This window comes from Phaethon aethereus (assembly GCF_964289735.1).
Source record: "Phaethon aethereus genome assembly, chromosome: 2".
Lineage (NCBI taxonomy): Eukaryota > Metazoa > Chordata > Aves > Phaethontiformes > Phaethontidae > Phaethon > Phaethon aethereus.
In genome coordinates, this window is record NC_138582.1 from 68,064,671 (window position 1) to 68,082,071 (window position 17,401).

Here is a 17,401-nt window from a genome sequence, read left to right on the forward strand (position 1 = left end):
GCAGAGGGATATTACAGCCTCCTCCCTCCCCTTGATGTGTAACCTGAGCATTACTTAGTCTCTGCACTCCAATGGTAGAATGTTGTTCAAATACAGAATGACCTTCAGGTTTCAGATGGCTTTAAATTTATTTTATTGACCAGTTTAGAAATGGTCATAAAAGTGAGAGGTGTCGGGTAAGATGATCACAAAGATGAATATAATAGGAAAGCATGGCTTATTTGGTGATGCTTAATCTGTAAAATAGGCAGTGTGTTATCTCAAAATGTTAGGTATCAGAAAGACCTGAGCTATCTGTTTCTGCCAGCTCCTATTTCCTGCAGAGAGAGCATACTGTGGGTTTAATACAGAATAATTAATATTTACTCATAATAGGCCAGCTCCTCGGGTGGCAGCAAAAGCCTAGTACTTCAAGCAACCTGCTGGCTAAGCATGCCCAAGCAACCTGATGAAGAAACCAAGCAATAATCCTGTTTATGCTCTTGGTCCTGCTGTGGTTTCCAGCAGTGTGGCCTAACTAATGGTAGCAAATTTTTGCTAAGTAATCTGAGGGCAAAGGAGCACAGCTCAGATGTCCACAGAGTGTCAAAGACTGCAAGTGGTTCCTCAATAAAGCGCATAACAGCTTTAGTTCAGAAATACATAGCTGTGTTTGCCAAGCACTGTGCTCTTACATATGTTGATACCAAGCTTCCCAAAGCAACTGGCCTCACAGGCACATCAAAAGCGTGGAGAAGTCATGAGAATTGGTGTATCCATCCAGACTGAGTTGCATTTGGAAGGTCATTGCTTCCCTTTGCTGAAAGTAAAAAGATTGACTCCTTTGTGGGGGACTCTCAACAGTGAGATAAATCCCTATTCATTTTCAATATGCAACTGAATTAATGCGTGGTACAAATACACAATACATGTTAGTTGATACTGAGTTCCCATTCCTTCTATCAACACCAATGTATCTTCCTAGTTCCTCTGTTGTGTACATATGCCACTGTTTACTCCTTGGGAAGCAAACATACGAGCATTTTAACTAATCCATTATAGCTGTAGTTCCCTGCTGTCCAAACAAAGGCTGTCTAGTGTAAGACTGAAAAGGTCTTCCTGTGAGGACTGTAAAGATAATAGTCCATTTGCCATACATAACTCGTATCCAGCCTTTCAGAGAAACAAGATATCCAGATGGTTTAAACTATGGATTTGAAATTAAATTCCCAATTTCCTCACAGTCTAGAGAACGAAGTATTTGTTCTATTTAGAAAATCTTTGCAGATGCTGTCGTGCTATGTACTGGCAATTTATTCCTGGAAGTAGAGAGTTCTGTAAGCTATTTATGAAATTTGTTTCACTGCTTCACTTTTATGCCTTATAACTGTGAAACAGGACATCTAAATTGATCACTTCATTATGTTTCAGGACAAAAAAAATATAAATAGACAAAATATTTCCAAAAATCCACCCAAGATAATTTTCAGCTGTTCTTTACAAATTGCATACTTATGCCTTGCAGGAAATTCAATTGGTCCCATCAGATTTCTGTTTGTGCTACAATAGCAGTTCATTTTAAAAATGCTGAAATTGAGATCTTTGCTTTGGCTATTAAAATTTTTTCACCTGGACTGAGGGCCATCATGTGTTCTCTTGTTGTAATGTAAACTCCTGAATCCTCCTTTTTCTGACACAAATTCTAGCTGTTTCTTGTTCATGTATTGTGTTGAGGTTTGGCCCACCATAACAGCACCATTTCTGTGAGCTACAGTGCAAATAAAACTTCTCACACTTTTGTTCATGGTACTCCACAGAGGATGCTCCGGAGTCTCCCTCTGGCCCCAGTTCCCCAAAAGTTGCCCTGCTTCCACCTCTGCTGAAGAAAGTTCCTTCTGATAAAGAAAAGGATGGTCAGAGCAGCCCCACAGTCAGATCATTTTCTCAAGAAGGTAGGAGTGTTGGTATAACTTCTGTTTCAGCATGCTTGTCTTCTACTAGAATTCCATGTGTCATTGTCCCCTGATTTGTTTTCACTTGGAAGGGGAGAGGGTTATTCATTTGGAGGAAAAAAGAGCAAGGCAAGTGTATCTGGTCACCTGTTCACCATCTCCTCCACAAGTTGGTGCTCTATATTTTCTTCCTTTGATCAAACCAAGTGAAAGATGACTCCCTCAGTATTAATAATGTAGCTGAACAATTAAGGGACTGTTGTGTTGTGTATGTTATGGTTTAGTCTGGTCTGAATTGAGATGCTGATTGATGTTGGTCACACACAATAATGCAGTTCTGTGGTTCAGCACATTTCCAGGGGAGCAGCCATGACGTTGTTCCTTGCAGGCAGCCTGTTGCTCTGTTTGTACTCCTCCTTTCTGTGGGGTTGCTGCATGTGGCTGAGCTTATTTCCTCGGGCAACATGTCTCTGTATGCCACGGCAGGGCTTGGTGCATTCTACGCACAACAGTAGGCTGCTGCCTTCTCTTTGCTGCTTTTCATGTGTGCACTCTGGATCTCTACTTTTGCCAATATGTTTGCTTGTCCACAGTTGGCTCTTAGAAGAGCTAAGGCTTCCTCTGATAGCGTAGGGTATGTGGAGAAGTAGCCACAGTAATATTGCTCAACGTGGTGTTAGCTGGCACAAATGATAAGGTTTGACATCTGAGGGTGAGACCTCTTCCTTCCTGGGACACTGCTCAATAAAGACGGTGAGCCCCGCTTCCACCCCAAGGTAATTCCCAGGGGGAATTCCATCCCAAGCTGTGAGACAAAGGGGTGCCCTTTCACACTCCAGTTCTTCAGAGTATTGGGTCTGGCTGAGATACACTCGGAGTGTGGGATGGGGGCAGATGAGTCAAGGCAGGTACATAACACTGGCTTGAGAAGACTGAGCAGTTGTGCTGCCCACAAAGCCCACCATTACACTCTAGATGAGAGGAGGGGCAAAGCCATCCCCAAAGCGGGGTAGACCAGAGGTGTATTTTCAGAAGTTTCTCCCTTTCTCTCCTAAAACTACCATTTCCTTTATGAAACACCTTATCTCGCAGTCTGGGTTTTGCTCTGCTTGGAAAATGGTTGCTGTGACGGCTACCATTTGGTGACAATGTGTCAGCACATGTGGGATATCTGTCTACAGATTGTGGCTCTTGCTTCAGCCATCTGTATGATGCTCTTGGGCTGTTCTTGTGCTGTAAAAGTAGCCCAGAAGAACCACCACAGTCTCACTGAGTTACGTAAAGCTAGTAGGACATGGCACACCCAAGGACGTCTCCTGTTCTTGGAAAGGGATGAGGGTTCAAATGGTCCATGTTGCCAAAAGCTGCAGCAGTTTGTGGCATAGGGTCCAGAAAAGAGGCCAGGGTGTCTGAGATGCCTCCCGATGGCGTTAGGAGGGCTGCAAGGCAGAACAGAGGTTGGTTTTTTTCCCCTGCCTTTGCTCCCATCAGAGCCTGTGTTGAGACAGGTGAACTGGGCTACAGCTTAGGGGTCAGACTTGCTACACTGGTGCCATCATGTTGAGAATGGTTGCAGTCAACGGCTTTTGCCACAACAGAATCTCTCAGGTGCTGTCTGGTAACTGCATATGCTACAGTCCTTGTGTTCTCACCAGCTTTTCACCAGACTGTGAGAGAGAACCTGTTACTACATAACTAGAGAAAGACAATGTAATGGGGTTTGTTTCAGGTATATTTTAACCTGAGGTTAACTTCACCATTTCTGTGCTATGTGCCTTCTCCATCTCCTTGTCATGAGAAGGGACATATTGGAGAAGCAGGGAATATGGGATCGTAACTACGATCCTTTTGTGTTACAGCAGTCTCTAACACGGCAGAGATTTGACAAGGGTTTGAAGTTGTGACATGAGTGGAGGGACAGTTGCTTTATTTTTAAAATGTGCTTGCTGTTTGCAAATCCTTACACAAAAGGAGTCAGACACTGTGCTTTCCTCACTCCTTGCTCCCTTAGACCTCCACAGACAACTTGGCCGAACACAGGGTTTTCTAGTTGTCACTACATTGCATTGTACGAATTTTATCAATAGCAGTTTAGAATGGCTAAAATTGGCTTTCCAGGTCCTCACAGAGCTGCTATGCTTTGCATGAATTTGTTTGGGAAGGAGTAAATTCTGTTTCTTTTATTTTTTTATTCTTTTTCAGATTTTCCTTTTTCTTTATTACTGTTCTACTTCCTCATTCAGTCATTCCTCTGTCCTTGCTTTCTGCCTCTGCTTTCAGGCTAGCCTGCTCAGTTTATTTCCACAACTGGTAAATCACTGCAAATCTGCCTTAGTAAACAAAATTATATCTCCTGCAAAAGAAAGATGCAAATTAGATGATACTTGATTATAAAATTGTTTTATGCTAATGAGTTTAACTGTACTTTGTGGGACAATCTCAAAATACACCTCTTCACACAGCGTACCTGCAAGGTTGGGCTGCATTTACCAACATACGCAAATATCTGGACTAAATTTAAGCAAGCATCTGGCATATTGATTACTACTCTTTTAACAATTAAATGGGATGGATAAGTGAAATTATTTCTATTACTTTCCGTATGTGGGCATACAGAACAGCTTAGGGGTATAAATTGAATCCTTTTCCCTGCTAGAGCAAACAGGAGATTGTCAAAAAAGAGATACAGCTCATGACTGTGCCAAGCCATCTGGCAGCGTGAAAACCACTTTGGGGCAGTATTCTACCAGTGCAGAAGAGGAAGCAAATGTGCTTGGGCAGAGGAAGGCAGAGCCCACTTCTGGTTAGAAGTTTTCATTTTTCATCGAGACGGTTCTTGATAACTGGCACTAACAACCATTAAGAAACTGTAATAGCTAAGAAGCCACAAAAGGGTGTGGGTTTGTCACTGGATTATGAGAAAGGCAAAAATCTCATGGGATGCTAATCATCTTTCTGTCCCCATGGGAACTGCATGGCATGAAGAAATTTCCAGATAAGAAATGTGTGTGCATTTTTCCTTCCTGGCAATACCAGTGGCCAGTACCATATAGCACCTGCAGCCCCTCTGCAGAAGAGGGCTCATTACAAACCGTGATTGCTCGTTGCAGTGGCGCTGGCACGCTGCCGTGTAAGCACGCTGCAGGTAGGCCGTCCGCTGCTTTGTGTGCTTACATACCGTTCCTTTTTAAGATGCGTGCACTAAAGTATTGCTAAATACATTTCAGTCTGAATATTGTTAGTGCCAGTTTCAGTACATCACTCATAAAACCGTTTGAGAACTGGGTAAATCAGATTATTTTGACATAGTACTTTGATTTTTCAACTGCATAAATGAACAAAAAAAATGCCCAGAAGAATCCAAACCCGGCACTGTGCTGCACGCTTAAGCTGTGCTTCCTGAAAAGCAGCTTTGACTTATAGTGAACTTGTTCAGTAGGCTATAAAAATGTTTGGTTGATCTATGTGTTTGTAAAATATAAAAGCGCCTGTTCTCAAATGGTACGTGTTTACATGCTTCTCTATACCTCTTAACTGTTTTGTTTAAACAGTGATTAAAAAATATGGTTTTTTTTCTGGAGTATTTTAATGAGATATTTGAACATCTTATGCAATTACATTTACCCACAGTTTTCCTATTTATAAGACATCCTGTATCCCTTTTGTAACATCCTCAGCCCAAAATGGATAAACTGGTTTCCTTTTCATATTGCAGAATCAAAGTTAGCCCATCCAAACTTGGAATCTGTCTTCCCCATTGTAATTAAATTACTATATTTTAGTTTATTCTAAAATACCTCTCTGATAAAGTAAGTTTCAAATCTGAGATGCTACAGCAGGTCTACATAGTTCACCTGCGTACGGTTTCATCGGGGCAAGGGCTCTTGTGGCAGAAGCCTGCTTTGCAGTATGTGGACTTAAATGCTTGATATATTTTTCAGGTATTTTGGGTGCAAACTACCTGTCTTGAGTTATGAGACCATAAACTAAAATGGCTGCCGCAGGATGTGTTCTGAGTTTTGTTTGAGGAGTGAGTGGAGGCTCAAACAAAGGCTGTGTAATTAGTAGGAGGTACAAGTATTGAGAATGACTCAAAAATTTCCAGACACCTATTTCTTTGAAAAGCAGTGGTGTTTGCGAAGGTGGAAATGCCTAATCTTTTTTTTTTTTTTTTACAGAATGTAAGTATCTTAATACTCTCCAATTCCATTAAATAGCTTATAAAAACCTTCTCAAAATCCTTTCTTCTTCTTTCCCAACTTGCAAAGCTGGGATAAGAATGCAGCGAGCATGTAGCTGCTGGCTCTTGGTTCTTCCTGTATTTTGGCTAGCACAAATAAGGAAACAGCTATTTTGGACTCAAGAGAACTATTTGGGTAGCAAAGGTGCCCTGTGCGTGGAGGTGGGTCTCCGCAAGACATGCGCTGGATGTGTCCGTTCTGCTTTCAGCACGGCAGAGACCCAGAACTGGACAATGCCTGTGCCAAATGAAAACGGGCCAGAGCTTTCTGTCCCGGGTTTCACGGCTGTCGGCACGCACCAGCGCTGCCTGGGGAGTCCTGCTGGCAGCCCAGGGATGCAGGGAGCATCCCTGCTGAGGCTGCCCCAGCAGCCTGGCAGCATCAGATCCCTCGGAGTTCTTCTCTGCATCTTCCCCATTCCTGGCAGACCCTAATGCAGCCTTGGCACAATTTGGAACGGCCCCAGAGATGGCGTCAGCGACAGCCTGCTGCTTGTGCTGGAGCTGCACGCCGCTGACAGGGCAGGCTGTCCCTCCCGGCGGTGGGGCTATGGGTGAGCGGTACATGGGGAAGGAGAGGTGGTGCTCGATGGCCACCGCGGCTGCTGGTGCCTTGTTAAGAGAGACGTGCACAAATCTGAGCAAGCAGAAGGATCAGTGGGAACCAAAGCTGGACACCCTTCTCTGAAATGGTGGAGCAAAGAAGGTCTCGTAACATTTCATTTGGTGGGGGTGAAGGGAGATGACTTGCAACGAAGTCAAGTTTAAGGGCCTCTGTGTATTTAAAGGTTCATTTTAATTAGAAGTATTAGATTTCTAAAGCTATCAATCCTTGCATAACGTCACCCCCATCGATGTGTGTAATCACTCTCTTGTTACCATAGCAATTGTAGACCACTGATTAGATCAGAAATCTTAACAAGGTTTTCCAACCTTCTTTCCAATTTATTTCAAAGCTAATAGGTTTGGGGAAAACCCTGGCCTTAGCAAGGTTTTAGAGTGCTGGCGAACAAGATGGGTACTGCTTGCATTTAGATCACGGGAGGTGGGTAAGCCCTCCTGCTGTCTCCACTGCTGAGCACAGCGAGGTTGCAGGGCCTGTGGTCCCAGCTGGAAGAGATGCAGGTTGGGCTCAGAGCCATGGGTGTCCCCCCACCAGGGAACAGGGAGAGCATCGGGACGTGGCAGTGCTGGTGGGGCAGGGAGCAGCAGTTTGGGTAAGTTGGATGCCAAGGTGAACGTCTGTCCTGATTAAGACTGCTGAGTCAAAAGGGAGAATATAGATGTGCTGTGCTTGGGAGACAGGCCTGCCTGGGACATGTGCCACTGGTCTGAGGGGCGCCCCGTGAGGATATCCACCTCAGCAGTCAGGAGTGCATCATCTGAGATCCAGCCCAGCTGGAAAAAAAGAATGCAGTTCTGGTGGTGAAGTGGTGTGATGAGGAGAAAGTCTCCAGACCGACTGTAATGTTTACCCATGTCACGGTGAAGTACTGAGTTTCATATTTCAAGTTTGCCTGCTTGCCAACCAACAGTGCAATAAAGTTGCTCAAACTCTCTTCTCTCTCACTTTTTACTGGGTTGAAGAATTAATGGACCTATGCTACTCCCACTGGTGCAAGTTAATTCAGTGGGAGCAGGAGCAGGTTCTGTGTGCATGAATTAATTTTTTTTTTTATATTATTTTTCTTCCTCTCTCTTCTACAATTAGTAAGACCTATTTCTGTTTTATACAGCTGTGAAAAGAAGCCCTGGGCAGCAGTCTCATGAGTTCCAGGAACTGAAGCAGAGATCCTTGAATAAAGACAGCCATCAGGGAAGCAAGTCCAGTGACTCTGGCGAAGAAGCAGATAAAGATTTTATTTTTGTTTAGTAATCAGTACAAGTGCTTCGTAGCGCAAGAGCTTTTTATAACAATCAGGGTACAGCAATCAACAGCCCTTCTAGCCAGCTGCTCTTTCACCACAGGTACATTTCGATGCAGAAAACACGATCTTCCAATTTCCAGTACACTCACTTGGCATTGATTTGGTCCTTAATTTCTCTTCTGTGCAATGCAGGCACTCCTTCCCATGCCTTTGGTAAAGCCAGCAATCTTTCATGTATTCTACTTGAATTTCTCTGAAGCAGCTACAGAGAGTGCCCTGCATTGGGGCATTTAGAAAGCAAAGCAAATTAACTGGACACTGTCTTACACTAATACACTGTACAGCAGGTAATGTGTTGTACTGCTGAATGTAAATGTGTCAAATCTGCACGTGACTTACCTATAAATATATTCTTGCGGTATGCAATTGCACATTGTAATTATATTAAAAGAGCACACTAATAAAATAATTTGTATAGATTATATATATTAAATGCTTGGGTATGGTTTTTACATTCCCCCATAGGGAGCTTCTTTCTTCCTGTTCTCGTACTGTACATAAGGCTCCAACGCTTACATTTGTGTACCGTCAAAAAGCACAACAGAGAAGGATTTGGATGATGTATAATCATGGTATGCTTCCACATTCATATGTTAATGTAAATAGTTGATTGGAATGAGGGCAATTGAAATTTTATTAATATTGGTGTTTTCTAGAGGCCTTCCTCAGTTCTGTCTGCATATTAGCTTCCTTTCAATGTGTAATTCTATGGGAAAAATAGTTCAACATCTGTAAAAACATTTCCGCTTTTGAGGGGGGGGTGCAAATTTCACAGCTACCCGCTTAGATTACAGGTTGAAGGGATTTTATTCATATGTATATTTGTAACAATAAAAAATGATTTTACAGCTGAAATACTAGTCGTTGTTACAGCACTATTTGTGGTCTGACAGTCTCTGCTCTTTGAATGATGACATTGTGTCAAGTAGACAAAGTGTGCAGTTAAGACAAAACCCATATAATCTTTTTCTGCTTCTAGTAAAATGTCTGCTCCTGCTGAAAGGGACACATGCACATCACCTTTGTAAAACTGCTGAAAGAGGATCTCTTTGCTAATCTCTTCCCTTGGGATCTTCAGCAAAGCAGCCTTCACATGAGCCAGAAACACCTGCTATCGAAATTCTCTATTTTGGTTCCATAGGACAGAATAAAATTGTTTTGGTAACTCTCTCCCAAGAGGCAATTGCCCTGGCCCTGCTGTGGCTTCTTGCCTGGATAAAAATGCTCAGATCCCTGACTGTCAAATCGCCTTCTGTCTGATGCCTGTGCAGGTACCCGCTATTGCCACTTCTATCGCAGTACGAAGGGCTGCTAAGTCAAACCAGTAGCCTTTTATACCAGAGCATCTTAGAAACACTTTGCAGAGGTTTACATCTCAAAAGTAGGCTACAAGGCTGTGGAAAAGAGTTCCTGAAGGCTGGGGGTTGATACCTGGGGCTGGCACCGTCTTGAAATTTTGCACTCGTCTAAAATCATTTAAGAGAAAATTCTTCATTTTCACCTACATATCTTCTTGATTTATTGGGCATCAGTGTGAACAAAAGACAAATGGCAAAGGAAAACTTGAGATGCTTGCATTAGAAAGGAAAAATAATCCAGTCAAAAATAAACTGCAATTTTTATTCCCATAGGACATGGAAAAGACAGCTGTCTTGAAGTCTTAAGTATGCAAGAAGGGTTGCCTGATGGGTTTTGTGAATTTAAGAAAATTAACAGCAATGTTTGTGATATTAATTAAAAAAAAAAATAGCCCCTAACTTCCAGCTGTTGAGAATTTATCTTACTTGTGCTTGATGTCCTCGCCAGTCACCTGAGATTTTGTACTCCTCCCGCTGTGAGAAGTCACGGCAATGCTGTGTGTGCCCATCACCCTGGTATCAGTAAACCAAAGACAGGGACATCTGAAACGCTGTAGAAGAAAGTATGTGTTTGTGCTGATAAACACGTGAAGAAAAGCTATAGTGCTGTAATAGTTGTCTGCTGGAGTATAAAGATTTCATTAGACAGCAATGTTTTTCCATCTTAGTTACGGAAAGCCTTTCCAGTCCTTATTCAGCCATCGGTGTGGTGTGGGCAGGCTGAGTGGTGGAGAAATGGCTTTAGGGGAGCGCTCCTGTGAGCTCTTGGAGACCTGGGGTTTGTTTTTCTCTCCGCGTGTGGTTTTGGGTGCGGGCAGGAGCGACAATTTTCATGTCTTCGCTATCTTTCTGCCTGGCAAGCCCAGCACTGTCAGCCCGATTGCCAAGAATTTGCATCCGGAGCACCCCGTTGTACCTCTTCTACATTTAAGATAGAGTGAGTTTTGTTTTCAGTGTCTTGAGCCCCTGGAGGGCTCAGGGTAGTGCCAGTGTGTTCCAGGGAGGCAGCAACCACCGTGCCCTGGTGCCAAGCCAGCTGGGAGGTTTGGGGGGGTCACAGCTCTGTGGGGCAAGGGTGGCACTGCCTTTCCATGAGCTGTGGGCCTTCCAAAGCAGCTGGGGGAACCCTCCTCGTTTCTCTTGTTGCCCCCCTGCAGCCTGAGCTGCCCTGCGGATGCTCTGCGGTCGGTCCCCCGTGCTCCCTGCCTGTCCCAGGCCGTGCGCTGCCCTGCGAGGGCGAGAGGGGCAGAGCCCAGATGTCACGTTCAGCTGCTGCGGTGGGATGCCAATGGCAGAGATCCCTGGAGCTCCTAGGAGGCTGACCAGAGAGGTCGGCTGTGGTACCGCTGAAGAAGAGTAAGTGCTGTTACTTGTTCTCCCAGGGCATCCATAGAGCGAGTACCAGCTGCCTGAGCCGCTCCTGCCCTGCCGGTGGCAGCGGGCGCAGAGCTGGGTGCGGGAGGAGAGGTGGCTTGCTCCCAGGAGCAACGCCGGCCTTCCTCGCAGCCAAGGGCATCTGCGCAACGCTGCTCAGAAAAGACTCGGGGCGTCCGGCCGGGGTTACGTACGACGCGACCGTTTGGTCCCTGGACCGTGGCTGGTCTCGGGCAAGACAGCGGCTGCTTGTTACATACCCTGGTTTTGGAGGTGACGGTGAGCGGGCGGTAGCATCTGAGGTGACAGCAAGCGAGAAGGCCTCTGAATTCCTCCATGCACGCAAGCACGTGTGCTGCACAACTAAATCGGCGCGAGGGACCCGGCAGCCCTGGTCAGCGGTTAGCAGTGCTGCCCTGCAAGGGGTCCCAGCGCCAGCGTCTCGTCAGACCCACACCTACCGCATCCGGCCTTGGGGAGAAAGAGGCGAGAAGCCTCTCGGAGGGAGCTGCCTTGCCCTTTTCTGAACCTAAATCTGGATTTCAGGTTTTGCCGCTGACGAATTTCACCCGTGATGTAGGTAGCGGGAGCACCTCCCCATCTGAGCCACGCTGGAGAAGGGCGGTGGCTGACGGCCCGGCTCCAGCCTGAGCTCAGACAGCTCCACGCCATACCTTCAGGACCAATTTCCCACACCCTACTAAAGGAGGTTAAAATCTGGCTGGTAGATTGTGGGCGTTTTAAAGTGTTCCCCGATGTGCAGTAACGACGGTTAATAGCTGCTTCCTAAGATGGAAGCAGCAATCCTCTTAAATCGCCCCCTCCACCAGAGCCATCCAGCCGGGCCGAGATGATCTGGGAATTAATGTGGCCCATTAGTCACAAATCTGCGCGACGCACCGCACTTAGCGGAGAGCGCGAGCTCTTGCTGTCGCTGCTTGTTAATTGATTAATGTGGAGATGATTTCTCTCTCCTGTTGCATAGAAAAAAAAGCTACTGAGGAATGTTTTCTAGGAAAATACCAGAAAAGCTCCGCTCCTGTTTGAAACGCTGTTTTTTTGTGGTCACCAGAGTAGCCGTGCTGCTGTCCCCGCTCCCAGGGATGCTGCTGCTGGGGTGGGCTGTGCCCGAATCCCACCTCTCGGGATTATCTTCTGCTTGTGCTGAGGCTGGGGGGAGGCTTCAGGTGGTGACACTGTCCTTCACTGCTCCTGGAGCTGTGGCCCAGCGGATCGCTAGCAAACACAGCGCAGGTGAGTACCAGCGGTTATCACTCAGTGCCAGAGTGCTGCTGATCAGGCCTGGAAAGCAGAACGGTCTTTTCCCCGTCCCAAGGAAGTCTGTAAATGGGGAGGATGAAAATTGCCACCTAAACGCAGGTTGACAACCTTCTCTTTCCTTCAAACGGAGGAGGTGACAAAACCCAGCTGACTCGTTCCCTCCGAGTGCCGTCAGCCCTTGCCCCCTCCCCGTGAGCCCCTCCCGTAGCTTGGGGCAGGCAGCCGGCGAGCCGGGTGCCCACGGCCTCGCTGCCCTGCCCACGCCCAGCCGAAACCCTCCTAACTCCGTTCCAGTGGCCTTGCCAGCGAGTCTCTCAAAGGTTACAAACTGCTCACTGGGTAATTAAAATGCTTTCAGTCTGTCGCATAAACATTAGCTTGTGTCCTACTCAAGAGAGGAGAATGCTGCCTTGGGTTGGCTTCCACCTCCCCGTCCTGGGTGTAAGAGACCACAGGAAGGTCTGCCAGGCACCTTCCCGGCTTTCACTCCTCGTCCCTGCACCCCTCTTCCTGCAGTCCCTCTTGCCTCTTCACAACATGAGTGTCTCACCAAGGCCACAGCAAGTGCCTCTCCCCAGAGCCTCCACCAGTTTCCAATGCCATCGTGACCACAGGCACGGCAGGACCCCATCCTGATCCCTTGAGACATGGAAGTGGGTGGAAAACTGTCTGGAGCACCTTGGCTGAAGGTGCTGGGACTGTGGGCTTGCCCCTCATCTGGGCACGGGGCCAGCCTGTAACAAGAGCAGAAGAGCCATGGGGTGTCAAAGGCAATGACACCAATCTTGGTGGCATTGATTTGTTTTAGTAATTTATTTTGCTCTTTATGTATTTATTCAGTGTTATTTTGACAAGTACTGAAAGGCTAAACGCTCCTGGATTGTCCTTCTGAGGCTCTGAGAGTGGGAGCTAAATGATGCCAGCTTCAGCAGGGACTTCTGCGCTGAAACCCAGTGGTAGAATCATAGAATCATAGAATAGTTTGGGCTGGAAGGAACCTTTAAAGGTCATCTAGTCCAACCCTCTTGCAATGAGCAGGGACATCTTCAACTAGACCAGGTTGCTCAGAGCCCCATCCAATGTGACCTTGAATGTTTCCAGGGATGGGGCATCTACCACCTCTCTGGGCAACCTGTGCTGGTGTTTCACCACCTTCATCGTAAAAAATTTCTTCCTTATACCTAGTCTAAATACACTTCTAGTTTAACTCTTTCAGTTTAAAACTATTACCCCTTGTCCTATCGCAACAGGCCCTGCTTTCTTTCTCAGAAGCCCCTTTAAGTACTGGAAGGCTGCAATCAAGTCTCCCCAGAGACTCCCCAGAGGGAGAGAGGAAGCCTCTTCTCAGGCTGAACAAGCCCAACTCTCTCAGCCTGTCCTCATAGGAGAGGTGTTCCATCCCTCGGATCATTTTGGTGGCCTCCTCTGGACCTCTCCAACAGGTCCATGTCTTTCATGTGCTGACAGCTCCAGAGCTGGATGCAGGACTCCAGGTGGGGTCTCACCAGAGCACAGTAGAGGGGCAGAATCCCCTCCCTCGACCTGCTGGCCACGCTGCTTTGGATGCAGCCCAGGAGATGGTTGGCCTTCTGGGCTGTGAGTGCACATTGCCGGCTCATGTCCAGCTTTTCATCCACCAGTACCTGCAATTCCCTCTCAGCTGAGCTGCTCTCGATCCCTTCATCCCCCAGCCTGTACTGATAGCGGGGGTTGCCACAACCCAGGTGCAGGACCCTGCACTTGGCCTTGATGAACCTGGGAGCTAGGAACAGGCAGCTGAACCGGGTGAAGTCAGGCTAAAGTGAGGTCTCACGGTGAGCTGCAGGGCAATGAAACAAGTTGAGGGGTGTAAAAGCTGATGGCAATTCCCTAGAAAATGGCATGGGGAGCCATGTCCAAGTGTTCCTGGGGGACGTGAGACATCCTGGAGGCCCCAGTGTCACAGGAAGGGAGGGGAGGGGAAACTAGAGCTGGTGGCAAGAGGCATGTGTGGCCCTGACCGGCCGATGCGGAGCAGTGGCAGAGGTTGTGCCCCTTGTGTGAGGCTTGGAAGAAGAAAAAAGAGGCAGGGTGTTGGCTTCTCTCTCTCTGCCAGCTTAAATTAAATCCTTAAAAACCTGTTTTCCTCTGTGTTTGGGACAGAGCTGTGGGCTCACCATCAGCAGGCAGCCAGGGACAGGCTGGTCCTTGGGACGAGGTCCTTGCCCGGATGGCAACCAGGACCACTGTCCTTGGCCTGCCCTGGGCAGCCTGTGGCAAGTCCCTTTGCCCTGCCGTACCTGGGGTTGCCGGCTCACTCCCTCCCTGGGACATCCCACCCACGGTTCTGCTTCAGCGAGACCCCGCAGGGGCAGGGGCAGGGGCAGGGGCTGCCGCTGCCTTGGGGCTGCAAATTCCCCCGGTGCCAAGTACCGCAGAGAAATCTCTGTAAGAGCGACGATGCTCGTCGGCACCGAGGAGCTGAACAGTGAGACCCTGCGTTTTCAAAAAGACAAAAAATAAAGTGTGCGTCTGTGCAGCAGATGAAGGGGGAAATGCATTTTTTTTCAGAGGTGTCTTTGCAAGGGTTGTGCTATGTCAAAACTTAATTTCTTACGCCATATCCTGACTGAAGAGGAGGTGCCTGCCGATCGGAGAAGACATGAAAGCCGCTCTGCCTTTGGCACCGCTACATCAGCAGTCCCGCGGCTTTATTAGACACGGGTTTCAAGCGCCCGCGTTCCAGAAGCCTGCGTGGGAAAGCGGAGGGGCTGCCGCCGTCCCTCCCGGCCCCGCGGCGGGCTCCTCGCTCTGGTGCTCCTGCGCTGCTGCTGCTGCTTCGGCGGTTTGCGCCGGGCTCTGCCGGCCGACCCCAGCCCCGGCCCTTCAGAGCCTGTTTTTTTCTGCTTTTCCAGTAAGTTGAATCGAGGAGAAGAAAAGCTGCGTGGGAGAACAAGCATTTTAATTAGATTGATACCAGCCAGAGAAGGCAGGAGAGGGGCTGCAAATCAGCAAATCCAATTTGGTTTAACTGAATGGAAGAGTAAAGTTAACCCTGTAATCTCTGCTCAGCATCGCTCCGGGGGTGCCTCCTTCCCTTCCCGCTTGCTTAGGGGGGTAAGACCCAGTGGTGGATAGAGGAGAGCGTGGTTGAGGGTGTACAGCTCCCACTTTATTCAGATTACATTAAATTCTGGCAAAAGACTGAGATAATGAAAGCCATTAACTGTGAGACTGCAACCCCTGGCTGGGTAGCATTGAGCAGCATGTGGCTGGGGGAAACATTGGCTTTTCCTTCGGGAAATCTCTTCTTAGATCCCATCTGATGGCCTGAGTCCTGACCCCTCCTTACCAGCAGCATCCAGGTGGAAAGGGGGTGGCTGCTCCTCCCATAACACTCATGGGATCCCCATTGCTGGCCCAAAATGGAGAAGAGGACAGAGGACCGATGCCTCTCAGCTTGGGCGGCTACATGGGGAAGGCTGGAAAAACCTGGTCTTGGTGGGAATCTGTGGATGGCAACGTCTGTGGGATGGTTGTCCCCATGTCACACCACACCCATCAGCAGAGGGACCTGAAGTGGCTGTGCACCTCCACGTACCCCCATACCCCATGCCTTCTGCAGCCGCTGAGCCAGGAAGGATGGAGCCGGCATCCAGCCCGGCACAGGGATGTGGGATTTGCTGGGATGCGGGATTCACTGGGCAGGGGGAGGGAGGAAGGCATCTGCCTTGGAAGCCGGAGGTTGGGGTCTGCTGCTAATAAATGGCTTGTACCCATCTGAGGGTGGGGTTGGAAAAAAGAAGGGTCTATTTCTTTTCTGCAGTAGGCAGCTTTATCTCTGACTTGATTTCCATGCAAATGGTAGGGGCACTCACTGCCTCTGTTAGTTCTACTTCATTTCCCTTTTGGTTTGTCTTTCATCTGCGTCTCCAGCATCTTCCTTCGCTGGGACGCTCCCAGATCCCTTGCTGGGTGGCAGGTCGGCGTCCCCACCCTCCTTAGCCCCAGCTGCGCACAGCAGCACATCTGGCGCGCTCGCCTCCCGCCGCGCTGAGGCAAGTCAGGCGCTGGGGGAAACGGGTCGTGCCGAGGATCCGGGCTTGGACTTCCTGCAGGACCCAAGCTGCCTGCAAAACACAAGCTCAGCGCAGGAGGAAACGCTGGTAGGTGCCGGCGGTGGCTCCCTCGGTGTCTCCGGTCAGTGCGAAGGTGAGGGGAGCTGAAGGCATCCGATGAGGGAACTCATTTCCATTTATAAATCCGTGTCTGCCTCTATTGGGAATTATCTTCTGAAAAGGTGAGGGATGAAGGACCGCCACAAATCCAGGTGCTGATTTTTTCTCGTTCCCTGTTCTGGTCATGGAAACCCAAATGTGTGATATCAATACTTTGAGTCTGGCCCAAAGAACGAGGCATTATTCAGCTGCCCCTTTTTCTGTTTCCAAATCAGCAATCTGCATGTTTTCCCATTTACATTTGCTTGATTAGGGCTTCCTACAAAGCTAGCCCAGCCTGGGGTTTGGCCACATGTTCCTTACTTTGTTCCTTACTTTGGAAAAATTGCCATTTCTTCATTTATTATCAGCATCAGCTAAATAATAAGGTGTTGCTGGTGTCCCCCAGCTGGAGGGCTCCCCGACCCACGGCGGGGCCGCCTAACGGTCATGCAAGTGCTTCCAGCATCAAGGCACCTGCTGAAGCACATTCATTTAAGAGCCAAACACCTCCGAAGTCAGGGCACAACCCGGGTATTTTCTCCTTTTTGCAGACGGGAACGTCTTTGTTCGACTCCTCAAGGCAGGATTTTGGGAAGGGTGAGGGGTGCTGTGGAAGAGAAGCACCTGTCGGGGAGCCGGGGAAGGAGCAGAGGTTGGGTTGGAGGCTCCATGAGCAGGAGAGCAAAGGCCAACACGAGACCCCCTGAGCTGAAAGGAGGGAAGAGTTACCTGGAAGAAGTTGTTCCTTTCCACTTCCTAGTGAGTCTTACTTACTAGATCCCAGATTTTTGGTTGCATTTTTCAGGAGCTTTGCAGATCACAGAGAAAACAAGTTTTCTAGAAAAATATCTATTTTTGTACTTTTTCAAAGCTATTTTACACACCCAGATTCACATTAAAAAAAAAAAGGGGGACATTTTTTATTCTTTGATGTCTAATTGTCATAATCTGAAAATAAACCAATAAAAGAAACATCTGAACTAATGATCTGCCATCACAAAGCCTTAAAGGAAAAAATCATCCTGTCAAGTATTATTACATTAAAGCCATTTCTGAACTTAAGAAAAAAATAATGGGACAGTGATGTGTT

At 47.8% G+C, this 17,401-nt stretch overlaps 1 protein-coding gene across 2 annotated transcripts in view; it reads left to right on the forward strand.

The window, feature by feature from the left end:
- CARMIL1 (capping protein regulator and myosin 1 linker 1) overlaps positions 1–8,364 on the forward strand; it is a gene marked incomplete at its 5' end in the record, with an annotated part of 195,347 nt that extends 186,983 nt beyond the window's left edge. Inside the window, 3 exons of one of the 2 annotated variants that reach the window (XM_082015322.1) lie at positions 1,797–1,931; positions 4,588–4,734; positions 7,908–8,364. In XM_082015322.1, coding sequence (XP_081871448.1) covers positions 1,797–1,931; positions 4,588–4,734; positions 7,908–8,044 — 419 coding nt within the window. In that variant the 3' untranslated portion in view covers positions 8,045–8,364. The remainder of the gene's footprint in view (positions 1–1,796; positions 1,932–4,587; positions 4,735–7,907) is intronic. The other variant, XM_082015323.1, reaches the window with a different exon arrangement.
- Positions 8,365–17,401: the final 9,037 nt, after the last annotated feature.